Source organism: Nyctereutes procyonoides, unplaced genomic scaffold (assembly GCF_905146905.1).
Source record: "Nyctereutes procyonoides isolate TBG_1078 unplaced genomic scaffold, NYPRO_anot_genome, whole genome shotgun sequence".
NCBI lineage: Eukaryota > Metazoa > Chordata > Mammalia > Carnivora > Canidae > Nyctereutes > Nyctereutes procyonoides.
The window spans coordinates 42,242,612-42,266,565 of NW_026575142.1; the positions used below are offsets into that span (position 1 = coordinate 42,242,612).

The 23,954-nt window shown below is 60.0% G+C and overlaps 2 protein-coding genes across 6 annotated transcripts; one reads left to right on the forward strand and one right to left on the reverse strand.

The window, feature by feature from the left end:
- Positions 1–5,891: 5,891 nt before the first annotated feature.
- On the reverse strand, positions 5,892–17,260 carry LOC129498445 (basic proline-rich protein-like). Its single transcript, XM_055307759.1, has 8 exons — positions 17,194–17,260; positions 16,690–16,913; positions 16,377–16,471; positions 15,852–15,933; positions 13,031–14,100; positions 11,959–12,076; positions 11,401–11,593; positions 5,892–10,395 (listed from the first exon to the last, which is right to left on the reverse strand). The coding sequence occupies exons 1-6, from the start codon at positions 17,258–17,260 to the stop codon at positions 12,028–12,030; spliced, it is 1,587 nt and encodes a 528-aa protein (XP_055163734.1). The 3' UTR covers positions 5,892–10,395; positions 11,401–11,593; positions 11,959–12,027.
- On the forward strand, positions 13,440–22,309 carry IRX4 (iroquois homeobox 4). Of its 5 annotated transcripts, none has more exons than XM_055308016.1 (6): positions 13,440–13,517; positions 14,594–17,627; positions 18,167–18,418; positions 19,058–19,188; positions 20,105–20,444; positions 20,888–22,309. In XM_055308016.1, the coding sequence occupies exons 2-6, from the start codon at positions 17,312–17,314 to the stop codon at positions 21,709–21,711; spliced, it is 1,863 nt and encodes a 620-aa protein (XP_055163991.1). In that variant the 5' UTR covers positions 13,440–13,517; positions 14,594–17,311; the 3' UTR covers positions 21,712–22,309. The 5 variants fall into 5 exon arrangements, with proteins under 5 accessions (XP_055163991.1, XP_055163993.1, XP_055163990.1 ...); XM_055308018.1 differs by lacking the exon at positions 13,440–13,517 and having other exon boundaries at positions 14,081–17,269; positions 17,483–17,627; positions 19,076–19,188; positions 20,116–20,444; XM_055308015.1 differs by lacking the exon at positions 13,440–13,517 and having other exon boundaries at positions 14,081–14,874; positions 15,683–17,627.
- The last annotated feature ends 1,645 nt before the right edge of the window (positions 22,310–23,954 follow it).

Genomic DNA, 23,954 nt, shown 5'->3' on the forward strand with positions numbered 1-23,954 from the left:
CTCACAGTCTATTTTCACAACAGGAACCGAGCCCTGTCGTCCAGAATTCCTCGAGGGACTAAATTCTGACCCCAGCCATGGAAGTGACCTCGGGAGCAGATCTCTCCCCCCTGGCTCCTTCCAATGACACCACAGCACTGGCTGCCAGCTTGCAGCCCCACAGGAGACCCCGAAGCCTGGGCTGCACACAAGCTTCACCCAGACCCACAGCCCACTGGAAGGCTGAGATAATGACCAGGGCTCGTTTTAAGCCACTAAGTCTTGGGACAATTTGTTAGGGCAATTGTTAACTAATGCCACGTTTGGGTCATCACAGGACAGGGAGGCTGAGCTGGTGACCGGCTCAGGGTGGGTCCCTGGAGCCACAGACACAGTCACCAGGGGGAGCTGGCAGGGAGAGGGAACATGTGGGGTGAGTGTCTCCATTCTTCTCTCAGACACACCTGCTGAGAGCCTGCTTCCCTTTAGGACAGGGGCTGGGTCCTACGTGAGTGTCACAGGCCCCCCGGGATGCTGTGCATCTAGGCCCAGGTGGTGGTGGTGGTGGTGTGGACCATGGCCGTGGCCTCTTGGCCACCAGGACTGTGGTCTGTCTCATACCCGGCCCCGAGCGGAGATGTGACTGGATGCAGGGCCAGTGACAGCGGGCCGTGATCAGGGGACTTTCCCACAATGTGATTCTGGTCCTCGGCCAGACCTCCTTGAATTCTCAGAAATGGGCCAATGGACTGAACCATGGGAAAGTGGTTGAGTGAGTTCAACTCTGTTTTCATGTCAACTTGCTGGCAGACACTACTGAAGAATATTTTTCCAGTGAGGTGCTTATGAAAAACATTTCTGAGTACCATAAAATCAATTGAGTTTATAAGAGAAAGCTATTGTTCCAGGAAACCTCACTAGAAAATCAGAACAGAGACACAAGAAATAAGCAAAAGCAAGAAAAGCCAGACCAACAAAGGACTCTTTCAGCCCCGACTTTGCAGCGGGTTTGTGCCAGCCCGGGCTGCGCAGGGACGCGCTCCTGGCGCACGTGGACTGCACGGTTTGGGTGGCCTGCACCAACCCCGCTCCCTCTCACTCCAACGGCTGTTTCTGGTGACGTGTCACTGGGAGGTAGGATCGTAATGTGATGGGAGCGGGGTCTTCCAGAAATGATGAGTGAAGGGGAGCCCTGCTCGCTGCCTCTCCCGGCAGCCTCTTTGCCAACAGCCTCCTTCCACCACGACAGCTGGACCCCCGGGGTTGCTTGCTGGGAACGAGCTCCTGGTCAGAGACGTCCTGGGGAAGTTGGCCGCCCAGGGACCGAGGCAGGAGGACCGAGGCATCGCAGGAGGCAGGTGAGGCCACTCTAATACTCATGTTCCTCAAAACCGTCCCCTTCGTGTCACTTCACAGGGCACAGGAACCCACTGACCGACCAGGCCACCTGCCTCGACCACAGCAAAACAGCCGACGGACCCAGGGAAACGAAGCGCAATGCTTGTTCACCACACTCCTGAGCTGAGCTCTGCAGCATTGTGTGCTGCCGTTTTCATAAAAATTGCACCTTCCTTGGGAGTTCTGAGCACAAAATGTTACCCCTTGATATAAAGTAACGTTTCTTTTTATGAGGCAAAACGTCATTTCTAGAATAAATAAAATGTGGAAAATATGAAATGTGTAAGACAAGCAAAAGCGCGCCCGTGGTCATGGTCAGGAGTAGACCGTCCAGCTGGGCTGCGGCCCCTCGTGGAGAAGCCAGGCAGCCCGCGGTGGGCCGCACATCCCAGCGAGAACAGACGGACATCAAGGGGACTGGCTGTGCCCCATGGACACCTCCTGTGTCCTTCTTAAAAACATGGGGTGACACAGTGTCGGGGGCCGTGGCCTATGAATACCACCAGCCTCTAGAAGCAGCCAAGTTTGCGGGAAAGCCGGACAGGGAATGGAAATGTGCAGACGAGCCCGGAACACCTTGTCGCACCAGGAAAGTACCGAGCTACCCAGGTTGGCAGGGCCATGTCAGAGGGACGGGGGGAGGAGGCTCCCAGCAGCTCCCAGCAGCTCCCAGTGGGTCTTATTTAAGCCCCAGGAAGGATGATAATGGCTCAAAACACAGGAACCATGTTCAAATCCCAGGGGCAATGTGGAGTCTCAAAACCACAGCCCTTAGTGCCTCCTCTGGAGGGTTCTGAGAATCCACTCACGTGCCCTCGGCCTCTCCTGCCACATAACCGACAGTGCCAGGGCGCGTGGCCCTGAGAAGTGTCCCAGCTCCCAGATGAGCGACGATGACAGAGCTCAAACCACGGCTCCCCGAGCCCACCTGAGCAGCGGCGTCAGCAGCACAGCGGAGAGGACGCAATGCCTCGCGGACACGCACACCCTCCAGCAGTCCCGCTGCTCGGGCCCCAGATGCAGCTGCCAGGGCATGTGACACACGGGGACGAAGGTGCGGGCGAACCAGCTCGGCGGGGGTGCCTTCAGCAAAGCAGGAACGCCGCAAACTCCTCAGGACAAAAGCCCCATGTCCTCTCCAATGACAAAAAAATCAGACAGAGGATAAAGGGTAGAGAGGACCCGAAAGATGAACCAGGACAAGAGTCCCGCTGCCATCCGGCCTCGCCCATCACGCCCCGGACAGCCCATCCTCTCTCCCGGCAGCTGCTGGAGAGCCCCTGCCCCTCAGCGGCCGGCCCCTGGAAGGAGTCCCCGGATGCAGCAGCGGGTCTGGAGTGGCTGGGCTCCGACGTCACCCCTCTGGGAATCAGACCCCACCGGCTCAGAGGGCAGGGTCGTGGCTGCACCTCCGCAGCCACGCCTGCCCGCCAAGCCTCCCTGCCTCTGACGCCGCTGAGGCTCATCCGTCACGGGAGGCACCGGAGCCGGAAGAGCGCAGGTGAGTCTGTGGACTGCCGTGCCCAGCGGCCAAGCGCACACCACCTGCCAGGTCGCCCGTGCCACGACGGCCCCAAAAGACGGCAATCCCGGGTTGGGAGAGGCGACACCATGGCAACATCAGACCTAGAAAAGTGGCTCACAGGCAAACACAGGAAAGTGCTTCAGAGGCGCGAGGCCAGGAAGAGGCGCGTTGATTGTCCGCTGTGCCCGCACCTGGAGGACCGGCGGCCTGCACAGCTGTCCAGAACCTGCACACGCGAACCAGCTTCTGGGATTCACAGGAAAACACTGAAAAAACACAGGCTTGCTGTTTCTGGGTTTCCTATGAAAACACTGCCTCCTGTGAGTGCCTGCTGTTCTCCATGGAGTGTTTGGCTACAGACGGAGGCGGACATCCCACGCCCCCATGTGCTCTTCTGTCTTGTGGTGGCTGCAAAGAGAAATGTGGGCAAAAAGCACATTTTCAAACCACCAGCTCAATGTGTTTGGGAACTTTTAGTCTGCAGAAAATTTCTCAGCGCTCACGATCTTTCAGGGCGCTCAGCCTATTTCCCAGGTCCCGAAAACTCCACTAAGAATTAAGGAGAAAACCAGCAACCTTCCCTTAATGTTGTGGGAGACGTTCACCTAAACTGTGAAGGTCAGAAGACTCAAAATGAGATCCCATCTCTTCCAACTGGTGGCCGGCATGGACGGTCAGAGGCTCCTGGTGTTTGAGGGGCTTCCATTCTGCCTAGATGACCACCCCTCCCACCCCCATCACAAGACCACCAACAGCCAGCACAGTCATGGGGGGCAGTGGGGGAGGCGAGGGAGATGGACACCCCATGGACACCTGCACCAGTCTGCTCCCACACCCCAGGCTTCGAGCCTGCTGCCCCAGGGGGCCAAGACCCCAGAGAATCTGAACCTGTCACAGCATACTAGGTAGTCTGGAGAGCACAGCCTCTGGTGACTTCATGTCTAGTGTTCTCCTGTACCAGCACGTCCCACAGCAAAGATATCAGACAGCCTCTTGCCCCGGGTAGCAGGAAGGCCCTGCCGGGAGAGGAGGATCTGAGCTGTGCCAGCTGGCTCAGATGGGGGTCCCCTGGACGCAGTACCAGCCTTGACAGTCATCCCAAGAAGAAAGGTGAGTGTAATGCTGAGCTTTCCTTGGACTGCAGAGCAGAGCTATCCATACATGTTACCCAGGCTCCAGGAATAATGTCACACACAGGAGCCCCTTTCACATACCATGAAACAGAACAAGTCCTCAGACAAAGGGTTCTTAAATATGGTGGCTAAGTCTTTTGGGGAGTTGGAATAGTAAGATCACACAAACCCTGGGATAGTGTTTGGGTTTGGGCAGTTGGGAGCTTCTGGCATCTCATGAGGAAGCAGCTGGCCCCCACAGGCCTGCAGACACCTTCCCTCCAAGGGAAGACAGCAGGTTGTCAGGATGCCAGGCTGTGAGGCTGCGTCTCTGGAGGAGCAGGTGTGCATCCTTGAGGCAAGAACCCCAAACCTCGAACAAGGCCCAGCCCACCTGCCATGGTTCTGGGTGTGCACACTATGTGCCCAGGAAACCCACCGCTCACACACACGCCCATGCCAGCAGTGTGTACTGGGTGGGCTAGATGACAGCCGCCATGGAAGTCTGTGGGATGCGAAGACCACCAGGGTTTGGGGAAAGGCCAGGAAGGAAGTGCATAGAGAAGGAGACATCATTTCCAGAAGGTCTGATGTTATAACCATTTAACATTAGAAAAGATGAAGAAATGTGCTTAGAAGAACCTAATGATGTACTATGTTCAGTCACTTTTACAAATGTTTTGTTCTCCTAAATTCTGACCACCACTCCTCCATGAAGTCTAATGTACAGAAAACTGCAGGCAGGGACGCCTGGGTGGCTCGGCAGTTGAATGTCTGCCTTTAGCTTGGGTCATGATCCCAGGGTCCTGGGATTGAGTCCCAGATTGGGCTCCCCGCAGGGAGCCTGTTTCTTCCTCTGCCTATGTCTCTGCTTCTCTCTGTGTGTTTTTTGTGAATAAATAAATAAAATCTTAAACACACACACACACACACACACACAGAGGCAGTGTGAGTGATAGTGGGAGATGTGCCACCAAGCCACAACTCGTCTCCCAGCAAACCATCCTCCTGCCTGGGCCCTGACTTCCTTGTGTTCCCCAGGGCATGGCCAGACCCCTGTACTGTCTCTGCTCCCTCCCTGTCCAGGCACCCACCCGTAGGCAGCTGCAAAGCCCACCAAGGACCTGGCTCATCCCTTCACCCATCAGCTCCATCTGTTGTGCCCAAGACCAAGCAACTGCCATTCCCTGGTGCAGGCCAAGCTGCCATCAACTAATGAGCAAGTGGATGGCAGCTTGAACACACACATGAGTCCTCTCTCCTACCAGAGACCAAAGACTATGGTGGTCTAGGCAGGCAGCTGTGCCAAGCTCAAGACACAGCTTCTGAAACCCGAGTGACAAATTCTTACCCCTTCCCAGCAAAGGTTGGGGGTACAGAAGTAGAATCAGAGGGCAAACAGTTTCCTCTTAAATCAATCATATGGAAGCCACGTGCACCATCCTCCCACAGCCCAGTGGCGGAAGCTTTGTTCATGGTACTTGTGTAGCTGAAGGGAGGCTGGCAGTGTGGTAGTGGTGGCCTGTCACTGGGAGGGTGAGGCGGCAATGGCAGACCTGCCCCTGCTGCCCCGCTGGAGTCAGCTTCTGCCTCCGACGTCAGCAGGGATGCCTGTCAGCCGTCTGCTAATGCATTGTGGGTAATGCGAACATTCCCAATGCCACGGACATGTGACAGGAGTAACACATTCACAGGGCAGAGCCCATTGTTTTATAAGGATAGGCTTTCATTATTGAGGAGCTATCGTCAAAGAATGTAAGACTCTGTTTCAAATCTATCCCATAAAGTTAATATTTTAATCATTAAATAAGTACAAATAGTAATTATTATTTAAATATTTTAATTAATTCTTAAAATTAGACAAAATACACCATACATATTTTGATGAGTGATGCATATTATTTAATGAATAACAATGGACAAAGTGTCTACCTCTGCAGAGGAAAAAGAAAAAATGCTGATCCCTACCTCACACCATATGATAAACAAACTTCAAAAGGGGCCTGGATGGGAAGATTGAAACTGAAAGATAAAGGAGTGATGGGAACACAGCCATAAATCATACACAGAGACGTAAATGACTGTGTCAAAACAATTTCTTCCATTTAGTCAAAAGTACAATTGATAATATTAAATATCATTATTTGACACTGATTATTAAAATTAGATAAAATAATAATACATATTACTGAATATTACTATTTACTATTAATATTATAATATTAAATATTCTTATCTCCCTAAACTACAAGAAACAGGTTTTGATTTTTTAGGGCCACACTAGAACATCTCTGGTTCTCTGGTTTTGGACTGCTACCTTAAAACTTCAACATGCAATTGCATCATTATTTTTCTGTATGTTCCACAGACCTGTCACATCAGTGCTCCCTCCACCACAGTCCTGGTGATCCATGTAACCGGTGGTCAGTGCAGTAGCTGACAAGTCCCCCAGACACCCTTGTCCAAGCAGCCAGTGGCTACAGCATGCGGACACCTAGGCAGTCCTACAGAGAGCCTACAGGGCAGAGAAGTAGGGCCAGTGGCTGCTAGAAATGTTCACAAATAGGAAGTATTCATGTGGAAGTTAAAAAACATTCTTGAAAACATTATTTTCTCCTGCCCACGCAGCAATAACGGACACATCACCTTCCACTTCAGCCTTTAGTGGCACTGTATATTTTGCCCATATACTGTATTTTCCCTTTAAGACAGTATTTCTTTCTAGTTGCTTTCTCTGTGTTGAAAATTATATCGTGGGGATCCCTGGGTGGCTCAGCAGTTTGGCACCTGCCTTTGGCCCATGGCATGACCCTGGAGTCCCAGGATCAAGTCCCACATCAGGCTTCCGCATGGAGCCTGCTTCTCCTTACTGTGTCTCTGCCTCTCTCTCTCTCTCTCTGTCTCTCATGAATAAATAAATAAAATCTTAAAAAAAGAAAATTATATCGTAATGTATAATTACATAGTGACATAGTCATAATTTATAATCATATAATGTACAGCAGAATCACACGATCATACATAATTATAATGTCATGAATAACTGTAGGAGCCAGATAGGACAGGTTGTGCTGCTATAACAAACAATCCCAACATCCAGTGGCTTGAACCATGGCCGATTCTCACTCTCACAGTGGGTCCGCCTCGGTCAGCAGGCTGTCTCATCCATGGATCCCGGCTGGAGCCCCTGTCATCTCAGGTGCTGCCCTCTGCCACAGCAGGTGGAAGGGGACAGGGTGATGTGCCAGCCAGAGACAGTCACAAGGTCCAGCGCCTCCCTGGCAGCAGGCAAAGGAGCTTGTGTGCAGCATAAAGGCACCCCCAGTGCTGGCCGCGAGCAAGGACTCATTGCAACCCTTGACCAGAGGCAAAATGGAGCAGGCTGTGAACCAGAAATATCAGAGCAATCACGCTGGGAAGAGTCCACAGTGCCTCCTATGACTATACAAGCCTTTGGTAAAACCTTGGGAGAGCCAAAGTTCAGAGAATGTGGTCACCACGGGGCTGCCGCTGCTCAGCCAGTTCATCAGAATAAACCCCAGGGAGGTCCGCAAAAGGGCCCAATGTTCTGGAGGCCGGCAAAAGTGCAGCCAGCCAGACGGAAACACCACACAGTGAGAGCAGGTCATCGCCCCCCCCCCCAGAAGTTAGGGCTGGAAACAGTATAGTGTGTTGAGTCCACAGAAACGTTGTGGTGCAGATACCCAAGGCGGGTATTCAGTGGCGCCTATAGTTTGCTCCTTCAGTGATGCCTTCACTCGTGCTGTTGACTGTCCCATCTGCCCCTCTCTGAGGACAGTATGCTCCAGCAGGGCTGATGGGTTTCTTCCCTCCGTGTGCTGGCACATCCCGAAACCTGCCGCAGAGGGCTGGGACATGGGAGATGCTCCATCAGGGCCCCTACACGAACAGTTGTGGCCTTCCAGGTGCAAGAGCCCTCCCAATGGTGCCTCCATACTCTGCTGTTCTATGAAGAATGCCGTGCACACGTCCTCGTCAACTCCACACTCACCAAGCCCCTACTGTGTGTTTACTGTACACCTACTACGTACAAAACAACCTGCCTGAAGCATTCATTCTAGTGCAGGAGGGGAGGGAATAAGGACAAAGAAATGAAGTAATGATACAATGTGCCCGATGGTGATAAAATACAGGAGGGAGACAGGAGAGGACTGGCTCTCACGTACTCCCCTCAGCTGCCCCGGGGCCGGGGTGACTGAGAGGCCTCGTGCAGTTAGGGATGAGGGTGCCATGTGATCCTTCCCGATGGACACACAGGAGGTGCTCTTGGTCTGGGGGAAGGGGTTCTCCCTTCTGTGGACCTGACAGTGCTGATGAGGCAGTGGGGGTGGGGTCAATCTGAAGAAATAAACCCAGGTGAACATGCAGCTGCCCAGGCTGCTGTGCTGTGGGTTGAATGCACACATTGCAGCTTCAACCCCAATACCCCAGAGTGTGCCCTCGTTTGGAAACAGGGTCATCACAGGAGTAACTGGGTGAGGATGTGCTGGAAAGAGTGAGCCCTAACCCCAGACAACCATGTGCCTCTTAGAGGGGGGACCAATACACACACACGGGGAGAGCGCCAGGCGAGCACGATGGGTCCAGACCCCAGGTGGCCAGCAGCCACCCAAGGCCGGAGCGAGGCTGGAGTGGGGCCTGCCTCATGCCTCCGGGGCACCAGCCCCGCCAAGGGCTTGGTCTTGGGCGTCTCCCCACCAGACCCCAGAGAGACACCCACTTTGTGGCACTTTGTGATGCAGCCCAGGAACACGGACACACCTCCTCCACTTGGGTCTCCGAGCCCCGAATGTTGACGGTCAGCCCCGCGGAGGAGAAGGTGCCATGTCCCGCTGAGCATCAGGGATCACAGTTCCTTACAGGACCTTTTGTGTCACGGGCAATAAGAGCGTCTCTTTCTGCCATATTTAAGCAGAAAATGAAAAGGTTGCTAAATGTAGAAGTAATTTTGACTGAGTCATTGATCTGGATACTTTTAAAGTAAATCAGTAAGTATTTCTGTCACACTTTGAAGTCGAGTTCTGTGGTCCCCTCTCCTCCCCGAGGGTTATTTTATAGCCATTAAGAATGTGTTCCTTTTATCTGGGGCCTTCAATTAATTGAATTTCAAAAATACTCTGAAATGGTTTTTTTATATAAAAATCAGCTAAGTCCTGGAGGACATTCCTGTATGATTTACCGCCACAATAATTAAAAGCCGGTGCTTTACACCGGTCACCGCTGGAGCGCCGCCAGCTGCACGGGGGTTTACGGCACCATCTGTAAGGCCCCCAGGGTCGGGAGGACACTGCTCAGGGTGGCAGCATGCTCTCCCGAATCCCCTTCAAGGGGACACAGTAGCGTTCGCAAGGCAGCGAAAGGCACGGCAATTCGGCGCCTCACTTACAGACCAGCCAACGTGGGCACAGGGTCCCTGCGTTCGCGGGTTCTATGTGAGGGCACTGCGGTCACAGCCCACACACACCTCCGACCCCTGGCCAGGGGTGGAGAGGTCATCATGCCAAATCTCGGAGGGCAGCTCAGGCCGAGAGCAGCACCTGGGAGTGCAGGGGGGGGTCACAGTGCACTCGGCTCATGAGGGACCGGGACAGCCGCCAACCCCGCTGCACCTGCACCCACACCTCTGCCTCTCTTCTCTGCTAATGGCTCTCGTCAACGTCCACATGTGAACGTAGCGTTTGTGTGCAACTTCTAGGGAGCAGTGCACGTGAACGAGGCAGTCCAGAGCATACCCCGCTCTTTTCCTGCTGCGAGCTCTGGCAGGATGCCCCGTGAGGCTCCGTTGGGGGGCCCCCCACCTGCCGTTAAGTGTTTCTGAAGTCCCAAGGATGAGCTCCTGCCCCTGGAGACCTCAACCCTCCTTTTTCCATTCTCTAGACCCTCCTTCCTGCCCCTCTGTTGGGACCTTCACGTGCAAACTCCAGGCCATGACGTCCACCACTACTGGCTCTACGATGTGAAGTTCCATCCTCGGGTTTGGATCCATTCCCTAGCCCGGCGTTGGTGATTCCAGCCTGCAGTAGGCAAATGTCTCGAGTTTAACCATACAGACTACAGACATTGTTTGAATGAACAGCCTCTCACTTTTAAGAGAAGAAACCTCCCTGCAGTGTGCGGGTATGTTTCAGCATTACAAACAGGACATGGCATTTCTGACACAAGGAGAAAAAAATCCTTCCCAACTCCTGCACCCCTGGCCTCCTTCCAAGCTCATGAGGGGCGGGGTGAGCAGGAGAGGAAAACGTGACACAGGAGGCACGGCCGTCAGTCCACACGAGATCACTCTGAGCTGCAACCACTTGCACCTCTGATCGACGGCCAGGGTCACATTGCTGTCCTGAACCCAGGCACCCCTTGGTTCTGAAAAAGAAGTCACTCTGATTTTCTGCTTTAGATACTTTTGTTGGACCCCTACCCCCTCTTCCTGCAGCCCCAGGTGAGGAACAGGTCTCATTCAAAGATGAGAGATATGGCTGGGTCTCCCCTCAACACCCTTAGACCTGGGCCCCAGACACTGCTTTGCTGTGAAGTCAGGCCAAGGAGGCCCAGAAGGCCAGGCCTTTCCAAAGACAAGGGCAACTGTGGGACACGGCGCCCAGTGGTACCAAGTGGTCCTTCTGGGGCCTTGCTCCCAGGGGCCCCGGACCTCAGCAGGAGCCTCTGGGCCCTCCTGGGTCCCCAGGAAGGTGGGACAGGCTGTGGATCCCCCACCGATGGCAGGCAGCAGGCAGCAATTGGGCCAGCACAGCCTTCTCCACCACCAGATGCCTCTGCATGTTGCTGCAACGTCCAGGCAAGGGGGGGATGCAGCAGCAGGGCCAAGCCCTGGGGGCACGGAGACTTCTGTTTCAGATTGCATAGGGGAGCTCTGCCAGCAGCAAAAACAAAAGATGGATTGAGAGACAATGGATCCGTAAAGGAAGCAAGCCCTGACCAAAGGTGGGGCGCAGTGGTGGGCACAGCTGGCAGCCTCGTCACTGTGCAGGGTGCGCGCCAGGGCTCGCCCTCAGCCAGCCCCCAGAGCCGTGTGGTCCCTCAGAGGTGGCCACAGCTGCAGACTGGCTTTCTGGATTGATCACTCACCCTGATGCCAAAGAGGGATGCTCCCTGCTAGGCCCTCTGGCCAGGACCTGGGGCATTTCCCTCGTTTCCTCAGAGCACCTACCCAGGAGGCTCCCTGAAGGCGGCAGTGGAGCCAGAGGCCGAGGAGCAGAGGGCGGCCACCGAGGCTTCTGGTCGGTTGGCCAAGGACCTGGGCAAGGTCAGGCCTGGCAATGGCCAAATGATGCGACACCAATGACAGGCTCTCAGGGAGTGCAGTGAAAGGAGAAGCTGCCTCCCAGGGAAGGGCGGTGGATCCCCTACCTTCCAGGGTAGTGCTGTCTCCAGGGCACGCATGCTGCCGTCCGGGCTCTGGGCCCCCGGAGGACGCAGCGCCTCTTGGGCAGCCAGTCGCCCTCTGCTCCTCTTGGGCCTTGATGCTTCTCACCCGTGTGCTGCTGCTGCTGTTGTTCAAAAGCCCTGGTGAATGCAGAACCAGTCTATCTCCGAATCGAGGCTGTAGACACAAACATGCCTTGCTTATCTGCAGCTATGAAAAGAATCCGAGTCCCAGGTGAGCCCAGCAGGGAGGGATTGGCATGCTTGTCCCTGTCGGCCCCAGGGCCCTGCCAAGACCTTCCTGTGGCCTGGAGAGGGAGGAGGACACTGAGGGCAGGGCAGGGACAGAGGGCAGCCCCCTCCCCACACGGCCCATGGGTCCTTCTTCCACTTCCTTCTGGCTGCCCCGAGAATGTTTCCCAACCTCCCTACGCAGAGGGCACCCCTCCCACACCCCCTCCATTCAACCCAGGTACATGGAAGGGCACACGGATGTTGCACATCTGAATGGAGCCTGTAGGCCCATAGCCACAGGAAGCCCACCTTCATGTTTTCAGAGCAACCCCAGGACCAGAGCTGTGTCCTTCCCAGAGACCAGCAGAAGCTCTGGACTCAGCTCAGGGCCAGGAAGCCGGGGACTGCTGGCTCTCCTCTTTCTGCTCTGCAGAGGAAACGGAAGTGTGCCAGAGGACTGGGGACAAACACCAACCCCCTACCCCCTCACCCCTCTACCCCTGAGCCCCCACCCCTGCGCTGCTGGGGCAGCAGGGACATGTGCAGGCCTTCCCGCTGCTACAGAGAGCTTTCAAGAAAAAGAAGGCGGGGGGGGGGGGAGGTGGATGGTAATAACTTTTTTAGACATTATCCAATCAACACATCTTCAATGTCACTACAAGGCCACAGATTGTGAAGAGAACTTCATGGTTCTGAACGGATGGGGGAGGGGGTCAGGGCCAGAAGCGCCCCCCTGAGGGACCTGGGACCTGCCTACCCAGGATGACTTCCATCCTGGACTCAGGTTGCAGAAGCCACAGGCTATTCAGGGGGAGGTGTGTCCCCAGGCCAGAGGCCCAGCCCAGGAGCGCTCTGGACTGCCCTGAGAAAGCTCCCAGGTCAGGCCCCCACCAGGGGAAGGTCACAGGCCTGCTGGCCCCCAAGCACTTTCTGTTACCTGGGAACACCCACCTCCAGCCACCCAAGCCCTAGCACCCTCACCAAGTCAACCGCTGCTGCCCAAGCAGCTGGAGCCGGCAGGGGCCTGTGTGGACGGCAGCCAGTGAAGCAGCCTCCCTTAGGGTGAAGGGGCCATACAGGGGCGGGCAGTGCAGGCCAGAGAGCCGAGGGCGGGAGCCTGGTGGCCTAGCCTCCTGCTCAGCCGCCCCTCAGCCAGCTGTCCGGAGCGGGGGACACCACGGCCAGGGGGGAGTCAGGAGACCTGGGGCCGGCGGCTCCCTCTGGCCCAAGCCGCCGGGGTTCGGCCAGATGAGGGCTGCGAGCCTCCCCGCGGCCTTGCTGCGGCTGGGCTGCCTCCCCTGCGCAGGGCGCCCCCGCCCCCGCCCCCGCCCCCGCCCCCACCCCAGGGCGCCCCTCGGCGCGGCTCAGGCGCCCCACGCACCCCGCGCGCGGGCCAGGCGGAGGGAAAGTTGGCAAAAGCGCGCGGCGCCCGCGGGGGAAAGCGTTAATGGGCGGCCGGGTGGGAGCAGTGCGCTCGCTCGCCCACGTCACGCCGGTGCGGGCTCGGCTGACGACCGCGGCGCCTGGGGACGCCGGCGCGCTCCGCTCGCCAGGTGCTCCGCCTGGAAATGTCTCCATTAGTTGTCGCCGGCTCCCCGCCGGAGCGCGCGCGCCGAGCGGCCGCGCAGAGCCCTCGCGGGCGGCCGGTAGTGGCCGGGCGCCACCGCAGGTAGGCGAGGTCCCCGCGCCCGCCCCCGCCCCGGGGCTCCGAGACCCCTCCCCCCTCCCGGGGAGGCGGAGGCTCGGCGCGGCCGCCGAGGGGCGCGGGCGGCGGCGACTGCGGCGACTCCCCGGTGCGTCCCGGGCTGCGCGCTGCTCCCCGCGGCCCCGGCGCCCCAGCGGCGCGGGCGGGCGCGTCCCCAGCGCAGGTAGGGAGTGGGCTCGGCCGCACAAACTTTGCCAGGATCGCTCCGCGCCGGAGGGCACAAAGTTTGCTGCCAGCCGCTGGGGTCTCCCGAGGCCCGGGCGTTCGCCGCAAGTTGCGGAGACGGGGTGTGGGGGCGGCGCGGGGCGCGGGGGCCAACGCGGGGCCGCCGGGCCTGATCCCGGACGCCCCGGCTGCGCGCCTTTCCCGCTCCGGCAGCGCCCTGCGGGCGAGCGGCGGGGGCGCAGCGGGAGAGCTGGAGCGAGCCGACCTGGGATGGAGGCGTTTCGGGAGCAGGATTCAACGCGCTGGCCTGCAGCTCGCCCGCCTGACTTCGCGGAGACCGGGAGGACCGGCCCCGAAGGAGTGACCTGCCGACCTCGGGGCTGGCTGGCGAGCGGCGCGCCGCGGATATCCAGAGCCCAGAGCGCCTTTCGGCCCCACACCCCGCCCCGGGTGTCCGCGAGCGGTGGGCGGGCACAGGCGCCCCGAGGGCTGGCCCCATGCCTCGGCGGCGGCGGCGGCGGCGGCGGCGGCGGCGGCGGAGGCCCTAGCCTGGCCTGCGCGCTCGAGCCTCCGCCCTCTGCCTGGGGTCAACTTGGCTGGGCTGGAGAGAGCCCCTGGCGGCTCTCGGTGCGGAGAACCAGGTGGCCCCGGGGGTCGACTGAGGGAACCGGCCTGGGCCAGCCGGCCTCGGGGGCGGGGGAAGAATGTCAGGGCGCGGCCTGTCTCCCAGAGGCCTCTCCTCGGCCTACAGCACCTTTGGGCAAAAAGGGCGACCCACAGGCCTCTCACATTCGGCGCTAACCATCCTCAGCCCCCTCGCCCTGGGCTCCTTTAGTACTCAACAGGCCAGTAGGGGCACTTAACGGAAGCTGAGCTGCTGCCCTGTCCGTGGGAAGCCTCTCCTGGGTGTATTTAGAACCGAGGGTCCCTCGAGGGACGTGGCGCATTGAGCTGGTGATACCGGAGATGCTGACACTCCTGCTGTATCCTCTCTTGGAGGAAAACCCGGTGCTCAGCTCAAGGCTCAGCCTTTCAGGAAAGGTCACTCGAATATTATTCTGGTGTCTTCTACAGGGCCAAGATAACCCAGAAAGTATCCCGGTTCCAGGAGGCCTGCCTCAGCCAGGGCGCAGGCTGTCAGCGAGATTTCCCGGGTGTGCTCCAGATTGGAGACAGGCCTGACTAACCCCGAATCCGGGATTAGATAGCAGGGCCTGGGTGAGCGGTGGCAAGGTCGCTAGGCTCCTCCGGCAGCAGAGCCTCCCCAAGCAGGGTAGCCATACAGGCCGCCCTGTCGCAGGCCTGGGGCGGCACGAAGCGGAGGATCAGTGTGCAATGGCCTTGGGAAGTCTCCGGTGAGCTTCATTTCTGGATTAGAAGGAAAGGTTCCCCGGGAGAACCAGGCTAGGCGGGTGGGGACTGAGAGCGTCTATTGAGGCACTGAGGCTGAAAAGGAAAACCTGGCAGTGATGGTCAAAAGAAGCCCCTGACACCCCTCCCCCAGGGGCCCCCACCGCCGGGCTGTGCCCGAAGGTGGGCACCTCTGCTCAGAAGATAAACGATGATGTGTGTGTTCAGGGGGCGCCGTTCCCCTCCAGCTGTGGCCCCGGGTAAGGAACCAGCCTGGGCGCGCTGCTCTGCGAACTAGAGCCTGGGGCCCTGGGACCTGGGCGCTGGCTGTCGTCCGCCGCGGCCCGGGTGCTCACAGTCGCCAGGGGTTGGGCCCTGGGAAGTGGGCGAGGAAAAGATGCTGAATGCACCTTCTATCCTGATTACTGCTCCCTGGGCCCTGGGGCATCCTGGGCTCCTGCCCCTCCCTCGCCCGGGCCTCATTACCGGGAGAGAGCGAGGCTGTTTGTAAACAATAAATAATGGAAAGTAGGAGGATGTTCAGAAAAGCCTCAGCAGAAGCGGGAAAGCTGGAAGGAGTTGGGAGGAGGGGGTGGGGGAGGGGCGGAGCAGAGGAGGAAGAAGGAGAGAGATGGAGAGATTCATTTCTGCCCAGAAGCCCCGGTGGCTAGTTTCTTATTATTTACAGGAGGTGATATTAGCAATTCAGGTGAGAAAGAAATAAACACGGCTGCCACGAGATCAATACAGAATTCAGAAACAATTATTAATGTCATTTGACTCGTGTTCTTTATATATCTCTCCCGGCTACAGACGCTTAAACTGTCTGAATAATTTGCATGGAGCGGCTATTCATTATTTCCGATGATTTTCCTTCGCAAGCAGCTCGGACGTGGCCGGCTGTGGTTCAACGCGATCGGAGAGCTCGTATTTTCATCTGTAAATTAAAGCAATTACGCAGCAGATATCTTATGATGCGTACTGTGGTCTCCAGATAGTCATCAATCACCTTCAACCGAGCTGTCAGAGCGGGCAGATTTCGTTTCTGGGAGGCAGGTTTGCAGCTGGGGAGAGGGCGAGAACGTCATCATTAATTAGAGGGTGACCCTGGGGCGATTCACAGGTCTGAACCCAGGAATCTTTCCGAGCAAGTCTGCACAGCGCCGCCGCGCACAGTTCCCCTCCCGGCCGCGCGGGAGGCCGAGCGGGGCGAGCGCGCGGCAGGGGCGAGCCCGGGTCCCCGCAGGGCAGCGGCACAAAAGGCGGGGAGCGAGTTCGGGGTGCCCAGGCGCCCCTCCGCCGCCTGCGCGCTCGCCTCCGTTGGGGATTCGGGCAAGGTCCCAGGACCCGGACTGAATGGGGAAGTCCCGGGGTGGGCACTCGGCCGTCTACCCAGACTGCTCCGTGCGCCCCGGGCGCTGAGCTATGCGACACTGGCGGGGAAGGGCGTCCCGGCGCTCCCTCCCCGGCACCTAACCCTGAAGGTCGCCCGGAGCAGCCAGCGTACCGGGAGGGGCCCCGGAGCGGAGGCGGGAAACCTGCTCTTCCGAGCGTGCGGGGACGTCTGGCAGTCCCCGGTTTAGCCGCGAGGGGCAGGGGAGGCTGAGGGAGGGCGGCCCGCGGAAGGGGGTGGAAGAGGAAAGGGAGGGTCGCTCGCCGCGCAGGAACGCACGGGACCGGAGGTGGGACGGAGGAGGGGGCGTTCCCCGGGGACGCGGTGGCGGAGAGTCGCCAAGCCCCGCCGCACTTGGGCCACCGAGCCCCGGAGTGGATGGCTCCGGGAAGGGCCTCGGGACCCACACACCCGAGGGCCTCCTGACCTCCGGACGCGGACACTCGCAGCCGCTTTGGGTTCTGGAGCTCCGCCCCGGAGTTGGGTTCGAACTGGCGGGCGGCGGCGCGGCCGCCGAGCTAAACAATAGTGCGAGCGGCGCGCCGGCCGCGGAGCTGCCTCGGGCACCCGGGGCGGCGCGCGGAGGCCGGGCGGTGGCCGCCTGCGCCAGCACCAGCGCCAGCGCCAGCGCCAGCGCCGGGCTAATTTTAACTGTTGATTACATCTTCATGGAGACTCACTCGTGTGTCCCTTCACATGTCTCATTTGTAATTGAGACTAATGATTACAGTGGGGCGGGAAGGAGCAGGTGCTCATTAATTAATTTCTAATTAAAAGTGCTTCCCGTTCTCGGCGACTAAGGAGAAGCAGCCTTCGTCGGGGCGGTAGTGACTCCACGGATGGAATTCGTTGGTTAGAGCCCGTTGCCCCTGCGCCCCGCGCGGCTCCCCGGCCCGTCCCCGCCCCGCGCGGCCGCCAGTGACCCGCGCGCCTGCGGCCCGGCCCGGTGCGCGGTGTGGGCTGACGTCAGCGCCTCCGCCGCTTAAAGCCACGCACATCTGACTTGGGTTCGCGCAACTCGGTTTTTTTTTTTTCCTTTTTTGCAAAATATGTATTTGTGTCGCCGCTGCGAGGCCGGTTGGTCCCAGAGCCCCCTCGAGGCTCGGGAATGTGAAGCCAACAGGCTCGCTGCGGCCGCCGCCGCTCACTTTCCTACCGGGTTAGAAAAGTTTGCGGGGCGTGTGGATGAAGTAACCCGCTCTTCTGCTTCGCCCTCCCAGCGCCTAGGAGCCGGCGGCCCCGGAGCAGTGGCCGCGCCGCGCCGCCCACCGCGGCGCAGGACCTCGCCGGCCCCGCCCGCCGGCCCCGGCCGCGCCCGCCATGTCCTACCCGCAGTTTGGATACCCGTATTCCTCCGCACCCCAGGTAAGGGGCCTTGCGCGGGTGCGGGGAACGCGGCGGGACACGCGGGCGGGCGGGCGGGCGGGCGGGCGGTGCGGCCACGCGGCGTCGCTCCGCCGGGAGCCGGGCCTGTGCCGCGCGCTCCTCGCGCCCAGCCCGGCGGAGCGCAGGGGCGCTGAGACAGCCTGACGTGCGGGGCCCCGTTTCTCCAGCTCTGCTTGACCCCCACTCCCACCCCCACCCGCACCCCACCCCGGGCCCGCGGCTTCGCCCCAGAGGAGCCCAGGGACTCAAGACAGACGTGACACAGGAGGGCGTGCGCGGCCCGGGAACCCCCCCCACAGGGACGGACCCCCCGGGGAGGGTGTGCACTCGGGGCCTGGACGGGCGCGGCCCCAAGGGGCTGGAGGAAGCAGCCCGGCAGGGCGGACTCCCGGCGGGAAGGAGCGCGCGCGCGCCGCAGGCAACGGGGCGCCCTCCTGGGCCGGGAGCAGGGCAGGTGGAGGCCTAGAGCCCCAGCCGCGCGCGCGCCCGCCCTTCCTCGCGGCCCGTCTCCCCTCCAGTTCCTGATGACCACCAACTCCCTGAGCACGTGCTGCGAGTCGGGTGGCCGCACGCTGGCCGAGTCGGGGCCCGCCGCGTCGGCCCAGGCGCCCGTCTACTGCCCGGTCTACGAGAGCCGGCTACTGGCCACCGCGCGCCACGAGCTCAACTCTGCCGCGGCGCTGGGCGTGTATGGGGGCCCCTACGGGGGCTCGCAGGGCTATGGCAACTACGTGACCTACGGCTCCGAGGCCTCCGCCTTCTACTCGCTGGTAAGGGGAGGGGGACGATCTGAGACCTTCCCGCCACGCCACGCCACGCCCCTGTCCCGGATTTGCCAAGCCCACTCTCCCTGAACTCTGGAGTCTGGGGCGCCGGTGCCCTGGACCCCAGGTTGTAGGGGTGGGAGAAGCACCCCCTCGCTGCTGCTTCACCTGTACACCTCCTCGCCTGGCTGCTCAGAACCCCTCCAGGCCCCTGGGCGGGGAACCCCCCAAGCCTGACCACAGCACCATGGCCCAGGGCAGCCCCTGCTCCCCGTCTCCACAACCCCTATCCTCACTCCTCTGGGTCTCTCTCTCCCTCTCCTCCCAACCCCCACCACTCAACCCCTTCCGGACCTCCCTTTTGCTCCACCTCTCCCTCTCTCCCAGCCATCTGCTCACCCTCCTCTCCTCTGCTGTCGTCCTAGCCCCCTACCCTCTTCTCTGCCCCATTATTCCTCTAATCTCATTCTCACCCCTCCTCCCCATTCCCCCTACCCGAACGTTCCCTGGGCCCTAGAGAGAGTCGGGAACAGTCGGGGTGGCTGGTGAGGCTGCCCAGGGTCTGTGCCGGGCTTTCGGGAGCAGAGGGATGTGGGGGAGGGGGTGGGGTCGAGCTGGGTCGCCTCCAGGAAGCTTCGACCCCAGGCTCCTGGGATCCTACAGAACGGCTTCGACTCCAAGGATGGGCCTGGATCTGCGCATGCGGGCCTGGCGCCTGCCGCGGCCGCTGCCTACTACCCCTACGAGCCGGCGCTGGGCCAGTATCCCTACGACAGGTGAGGGACAGAAGTCCTCGCATGCCCTGCACTGGGCCGCAGGGCTCCATCAGCCGTCAGAATCACCCACACACACCAGCCCCACCGCAGCTCCACACCCCCTAGAAAAAGTTGGGAGGTAGGAGGAGGGACATTTTTCTGGTCCAGCTCCCGATGACCTTGGGTCGGTCCAACCCCACCTCCTAGGCAAACCATGCTCCACAGGGGTAAGGTGTGTCCCCACCACCCCCACCCCCAGCCCACTGTCTGGACTCCCAAAGCCCTTGCTGTGATGTGGTTTCCCTGAGCAGGCAGGTCTTATTGCCCAGGCTTCCGACACCTGCCCCAACCCAAGATGCGCAGCCCATGTGGGTGTGTGGGACCCCCATCCACCTTCCCCTGTGGTGAGAACTGGAAGGGGGAGTCCAGTGGGACCCACTCAAAGACAGCATGGCCCACCTTGGGGAGAGGAGGGAACAATTAGGAACTAACTGCAGAAAGTCCACCATAGGCTATCTGGGCATTTTCTTTTTGTGGGCACTAATGACCGCTTCTGCCCATGGGTGTTATACAGTTGGTCTCACACTTCTACGATGTGCTTTCCTGGTCTGTGGATCAGAAGGGTAGGAGAGACACCTCATAAAGGAACCCAAAGAAGTAGATGTCTAGGTAGTGACAATGACAGAGACCTGGCCAGGCTTTGAGCCCCCACTCCACTCCTGACCATTCTGGCTGGGAAAGAGCCAGGCTCCTTTTAAGTTTAATCAAACATAAGCATCTTCACTTTCTGGGGCCACAGAAAGCAGTGCATGGGCAGTGGCAAAGGGCAGGGCCTGGGTCCTGCCCAGGTCTTACCCCATGATGAGGCTGAAGCCTGCATGGGCCTTGCTCTGGCCGCTGGCACCACAAGGGCCTCGGCCGGCGCCCCATTGCCCAGCCTGTCCCCAGGTACGGGACCATGGACAGCGGCACGCGGCGGAAGAATGCCACGCGCGAGACCACCAGCACGCTCAAGGCCTGGTTGCAGGAGCACCGCAAGAACCCCTACCCCACCAAGGGCGAGAAGATCATGCTGGCCATCATCACCAAGATGACCCTCACGCAGGTGTCCACCTGGTTTGCCAATGCACGCCGGCGCCTCAAGAAAGAGAATAAGATGACATGGCCGCCAAGGAACAAATGTGCAGACGAGAAGCGACCCTATGCAGAGGGCGAGGAGGAAGAAGGGGTGGAGGAGGAAACCAGGGAGGAGCCCCTCAAGAACACCAAGAATGAAGGTGGGTGGGAGCTTGGCGATTAGGTCGGGACTCCCTGTGCCTTCTTTGGGGTGCTAAGACCTCTAAAGACACTGAATCTGGGGTAGTTAAAGCAAACTGTGAGGGTTTGGGCAGCAAATGAATGAGGTGGCCCAGAGAGGCCCTGAGCCCAGGGGGCCTGCAGTTGGAACTGGGAGCAGGCTTCAAGAAGCCCAAAAGGGGCATCTACAACCTGAGACATGCCCACCCTGAATCTGAGGAGGGACTCCCTGAGTCTCCCGTGTACCCTCCTGGGGGATAGGGAGCATCTGGAGCAGGTGGGAGGTACAAGGAAGGGCTGTGGTGCTTTTCCTAGCTCCAGGGTCTGCCCCATAACCAGGGGCACAGAGCTAGGAAGGACTAGTGGGGTTCTGCTACACACATTCCTCTCTTCCTGCACTGGCCCCTCCCTCTATCCTGTGCAGAGTCTCTGGGCAAAGAGGAGAAGGATCTAGAGCTCACCGACTTGGAGGACTTCGACCCACTGGAGGGGGAGCCCCACGAGTGCGAGCTGAAGCCGCCCTTCCAGCCCCTGGAAGGCGGTCTGGAGCGCATCCCTGCGGCACCCGAGGGTCCAAGCGCCCCTGGGAAGGAGGCCTCGGGCACCCTGCGGATGCCCCTGGCCGCCGGTGGCGGGACCGCGCTGGACCAGGACATGGAGAGAGCCAGGAGCTGCCTCCGGACCACAGCGGCTGGGCCAGAGCAGCAGCCCGGCGCAGGGGGCGGCTCGCAGGCTTGTGAGGCCAAGCTGGGCTTTGCACAGGCTGGGGCCCCGGCGGGCCTGGAGGCCAAGCCGCGCATCTGGTCCCTGGCACACACTGCTACTGCGGCTGCCACTGCCCTGAGCCAGACTGAGTTTCCATCCTGCATGCTCAAGCGTCAAGGCACTGCGGCCCCTGCGGCCACTTCCTTGGCTCCTGCTTCATCCTCGCCTGCGGCCCCGGCCCCTACTGGTGCCCTGGACAGGCACCAGGACTCCCCGGTAACCAGTCTCAGAAACTGGGTGGATGGGGTCTTTCACGACCCCATTCTCAGGCACAGCACTTTGAACCAGGCCTGGGCCACCGCCAAGGGCGCCCTCCTGGACCCAGGGCCGCTGGGACGCTCCCTGGGGGCAGGCGCCAACGTGTTGACGACACCCTTGGCGCGCACTTTCCCTCCTGCTGCACCCCATGATGCACCGGCCTCAGGTGCAGCCAAGGAGCTGCTGGCCCTCCCGAAGGCCGGAGGCAAGCCCTTCTGCGCCTAACTGGCTGGCCTCTGCCCCTGAGCAGAGGAGGAGGAGCCCATGCTGGGGCTGCAGGCCTGTGGGTCGCAGACTCTTTTTCTACCAAGTTTCCAAAGCAGGACGAGAGCGTGGCAAAGTTCAGGCAGCCAAGCCACCGTAGAGGGAGGAGCTGAACTCGGCCTCTCCAGGCTACACGCCAGCCGCCTGAGCTGTCTTGCCAGGTCCACGGACCCCACCTGGACATGCACTAGTTCAGGCCATTTCCAAACTCCGAGACCCATGGATAGGGCTGCTCACAGAGCAGAAGGGAGCCACCCTAAGCATAAAGTTTACGTCTGAAAGTTTACATGGAGAAGACATTTCCGTTCTGAGGCTGTTTTGCTGTCTCCTTTCGGGTTCAAGGCATGCCAGCGTTCCTCCCGGAAGACTCCTCAGCCTGGGGACCTGATCTCATCCTCCGCACATTTGCCAACAGCACTCCACCTCGTTCACACTATTGCACACTCTTAACTCGATAAAATTATGTTTTTTTTTAAATGTATGTTCACACCAATAATTGCCTGCTTCAGAGGCTAATATAACAAAACCAATAAACCGAGTGATGGTGTTTGCATTGCAACATGAACACGTTTCCAGCCCGGGATTGGAGGTCTCTGCGGGAGGAAAGGTGCTAATCCCCAAGGGAGTGAGCGGGAGCAGGGTCCTTGGCCCAGAGTCCCGCGGAAGTTGCTGCAGAGCCCCAGATGCTCTATAAAGCTGTTTTTCAAAAGAAGAGTTACAGTATATTCCAGGTTGTTGAACTCGAGTGGAATTGGATGAGAGGCTGGGGACTGTTAAACTCTCCCCCATTATACCAAACTCCAAATTTTGAGAAAATGGGAGTTCCTCTTGCTAGATTAGAATAACTTTTAAACTTCCTGAATTCCCAGGCACTGTGTTGAGGGGAGAGCGAGGAGGGAGGCCATCCATGCCCTGAGGCCCTTCTTCGGGGACCTCCCTCCTGGGACCTGCAGCCGCGACCCCAACGTCGGCCCAGAGCCCTAGGCCGCGCCTTGAAGGGTGGGGGGTGGAGGGTGGGGGGGCGGGAAGCGCTTAGGATGCCGCAGGGATGGGGCGGGGCTGGGAGTCTAGGCCTGGGGTGGGGGCAGGGGAGGGAGGGTGGCCGCCGGCTTGCCCCGCCTCGCCGAGTTCCAGCGCGCTCCAACCCCCTGCGCTTGCTGCTAAACCCCGGCCCCCAGCCCCACCCCTCGGAGCGGAGCCCGCGGACGGCCCGCATCTCCGAGGTGCAGGAAGGGCGCAGTTCGCTGGCTTCGGAGGACTCCGCGCCCGCGGGCGCCTGGCCCCATCACGGGGCCCACTCGGACTCGCCCCCGCCTGCAAGCGCTCGGCCTGAGGCCCCACTGGGCCACCTTACAGCCCCAGGTGTCCCGAGGGAGGACGGGCCGCCTACGCCAAGGACCTGCAAGGGGGCAGCGGAGGGGGCAGCGCGGCTGGAGCGCGGGTCGTCTCGCGGACGGGCGGGCGGCAGCCTTCGAGGGGCGCGCGTGGCGGGGCCTGGACTGGAGCCCTGTGGGGTTTGGCCCCGGGGCGAGGCTCCGGGCAGGCCGGGGGCGCTGTCAACGGGCCTGATGCGGGGGAGGGTGGTCGTTGGGACGAGGTGGCACCGGCAGAGGGAAGCGCAGCGCAGCCGGAGGCAGCTCCCGTGTGTGCGCCGGGCACCTGAGTGCTGGGCCCCGACCCTGCGGGCGGGACCGCGGACCCCAGCCCTGGAGCGACCCGGGCAGGCAGTCCCGGCCCCGGGTGGCCCCGCCCCAGGCGCCCCGCCCCAGGCCCGGCCGGACCGCGGACCCCAGCCCTGGAGCGACCCGGGCAGGCAGTCCCCGCCCCGGGTGGCCCCGCCCCAGGCTCCCAGCCCCAGGCCCGGCCGGACCGCGCGGTAATTGGATTGTATCCGCCCGCGCGCTGTCACCGTATTGACTTTCGCTCTCTTGGATGATATTATCGAGATTCGGAGGCTCGCCGCTGATGTGCCTGTCAAAAGGCTGCGGCGGGAGCCCCCGGCCTGGCGAGCGAGCATCAGCCAAGATAATTTGAAGTGAAATTTTCATTTTGACAGTAAACCCCTCAATTTCTAAAGGCTCCGCGCTCCGAGAGCTCGCTGGCAGGGGGAGGCTTTGCAGAAAGCCCACGTCTTACACTGAAAAGGGCAAAAGAACTCGAATTAGTTGTAATAGATAAAAGGGCAAAAATAAAGAGTCAAGGGT

What these genes read in the sequence shown, in the direction of transcription:
- LOC129498445 (XM_055307759.1), bottom strand. Translation starts at nt 17,260, where the DNA reads ATGTGCGTGGCTTTAAGCGGCGGAGGCGCTGACGTCAGCCCACACCGC. An exon ending in ATGACTATCTGGAGACCACA is followed by an intron (nt 14,101 to 15,851) that starts GTACGCATCATA and finishes AGTTGACCCCAG; the next exon opens with GCAGAGGGCGGAGGCTCGAG. An exon ending in CCGCCTGGCCCGCGCGCGGG is followed by an intron (nt 12,077 to 13,030) that starts GTGCGTGGGGCG and finishes TTTCCTCTGCAG; the next exon opens with AGCAGAAAGAGGAGAGCCAG.
- IRX4 (XM_055308016.1), top strand. Translation starts at nt 17,312, where the DNA reads ATGTATTTGTGTCGCCGCTGCGAGGCCGGTTGGTCCCAGAGCCCCCTC. An exon ending in CGTATTCCTCCGCACCCCAG is followed by an intron (nt 17,628 to 18,166) that starts GTAAGGGGCCTT and finishes TCTCCCCTCCAG; the next exon opens with TTCCTGATGACCACCAACTC. An exon ending in CCTCCGCCTTCTACTCGCTG is followed by an intron (nt 18,419 to 19,057) that starts GTAAGGGGAGGG and finishes CTTCGACCCCAG; the next exon opens with GCTCCTGGGATCCTACAGAA.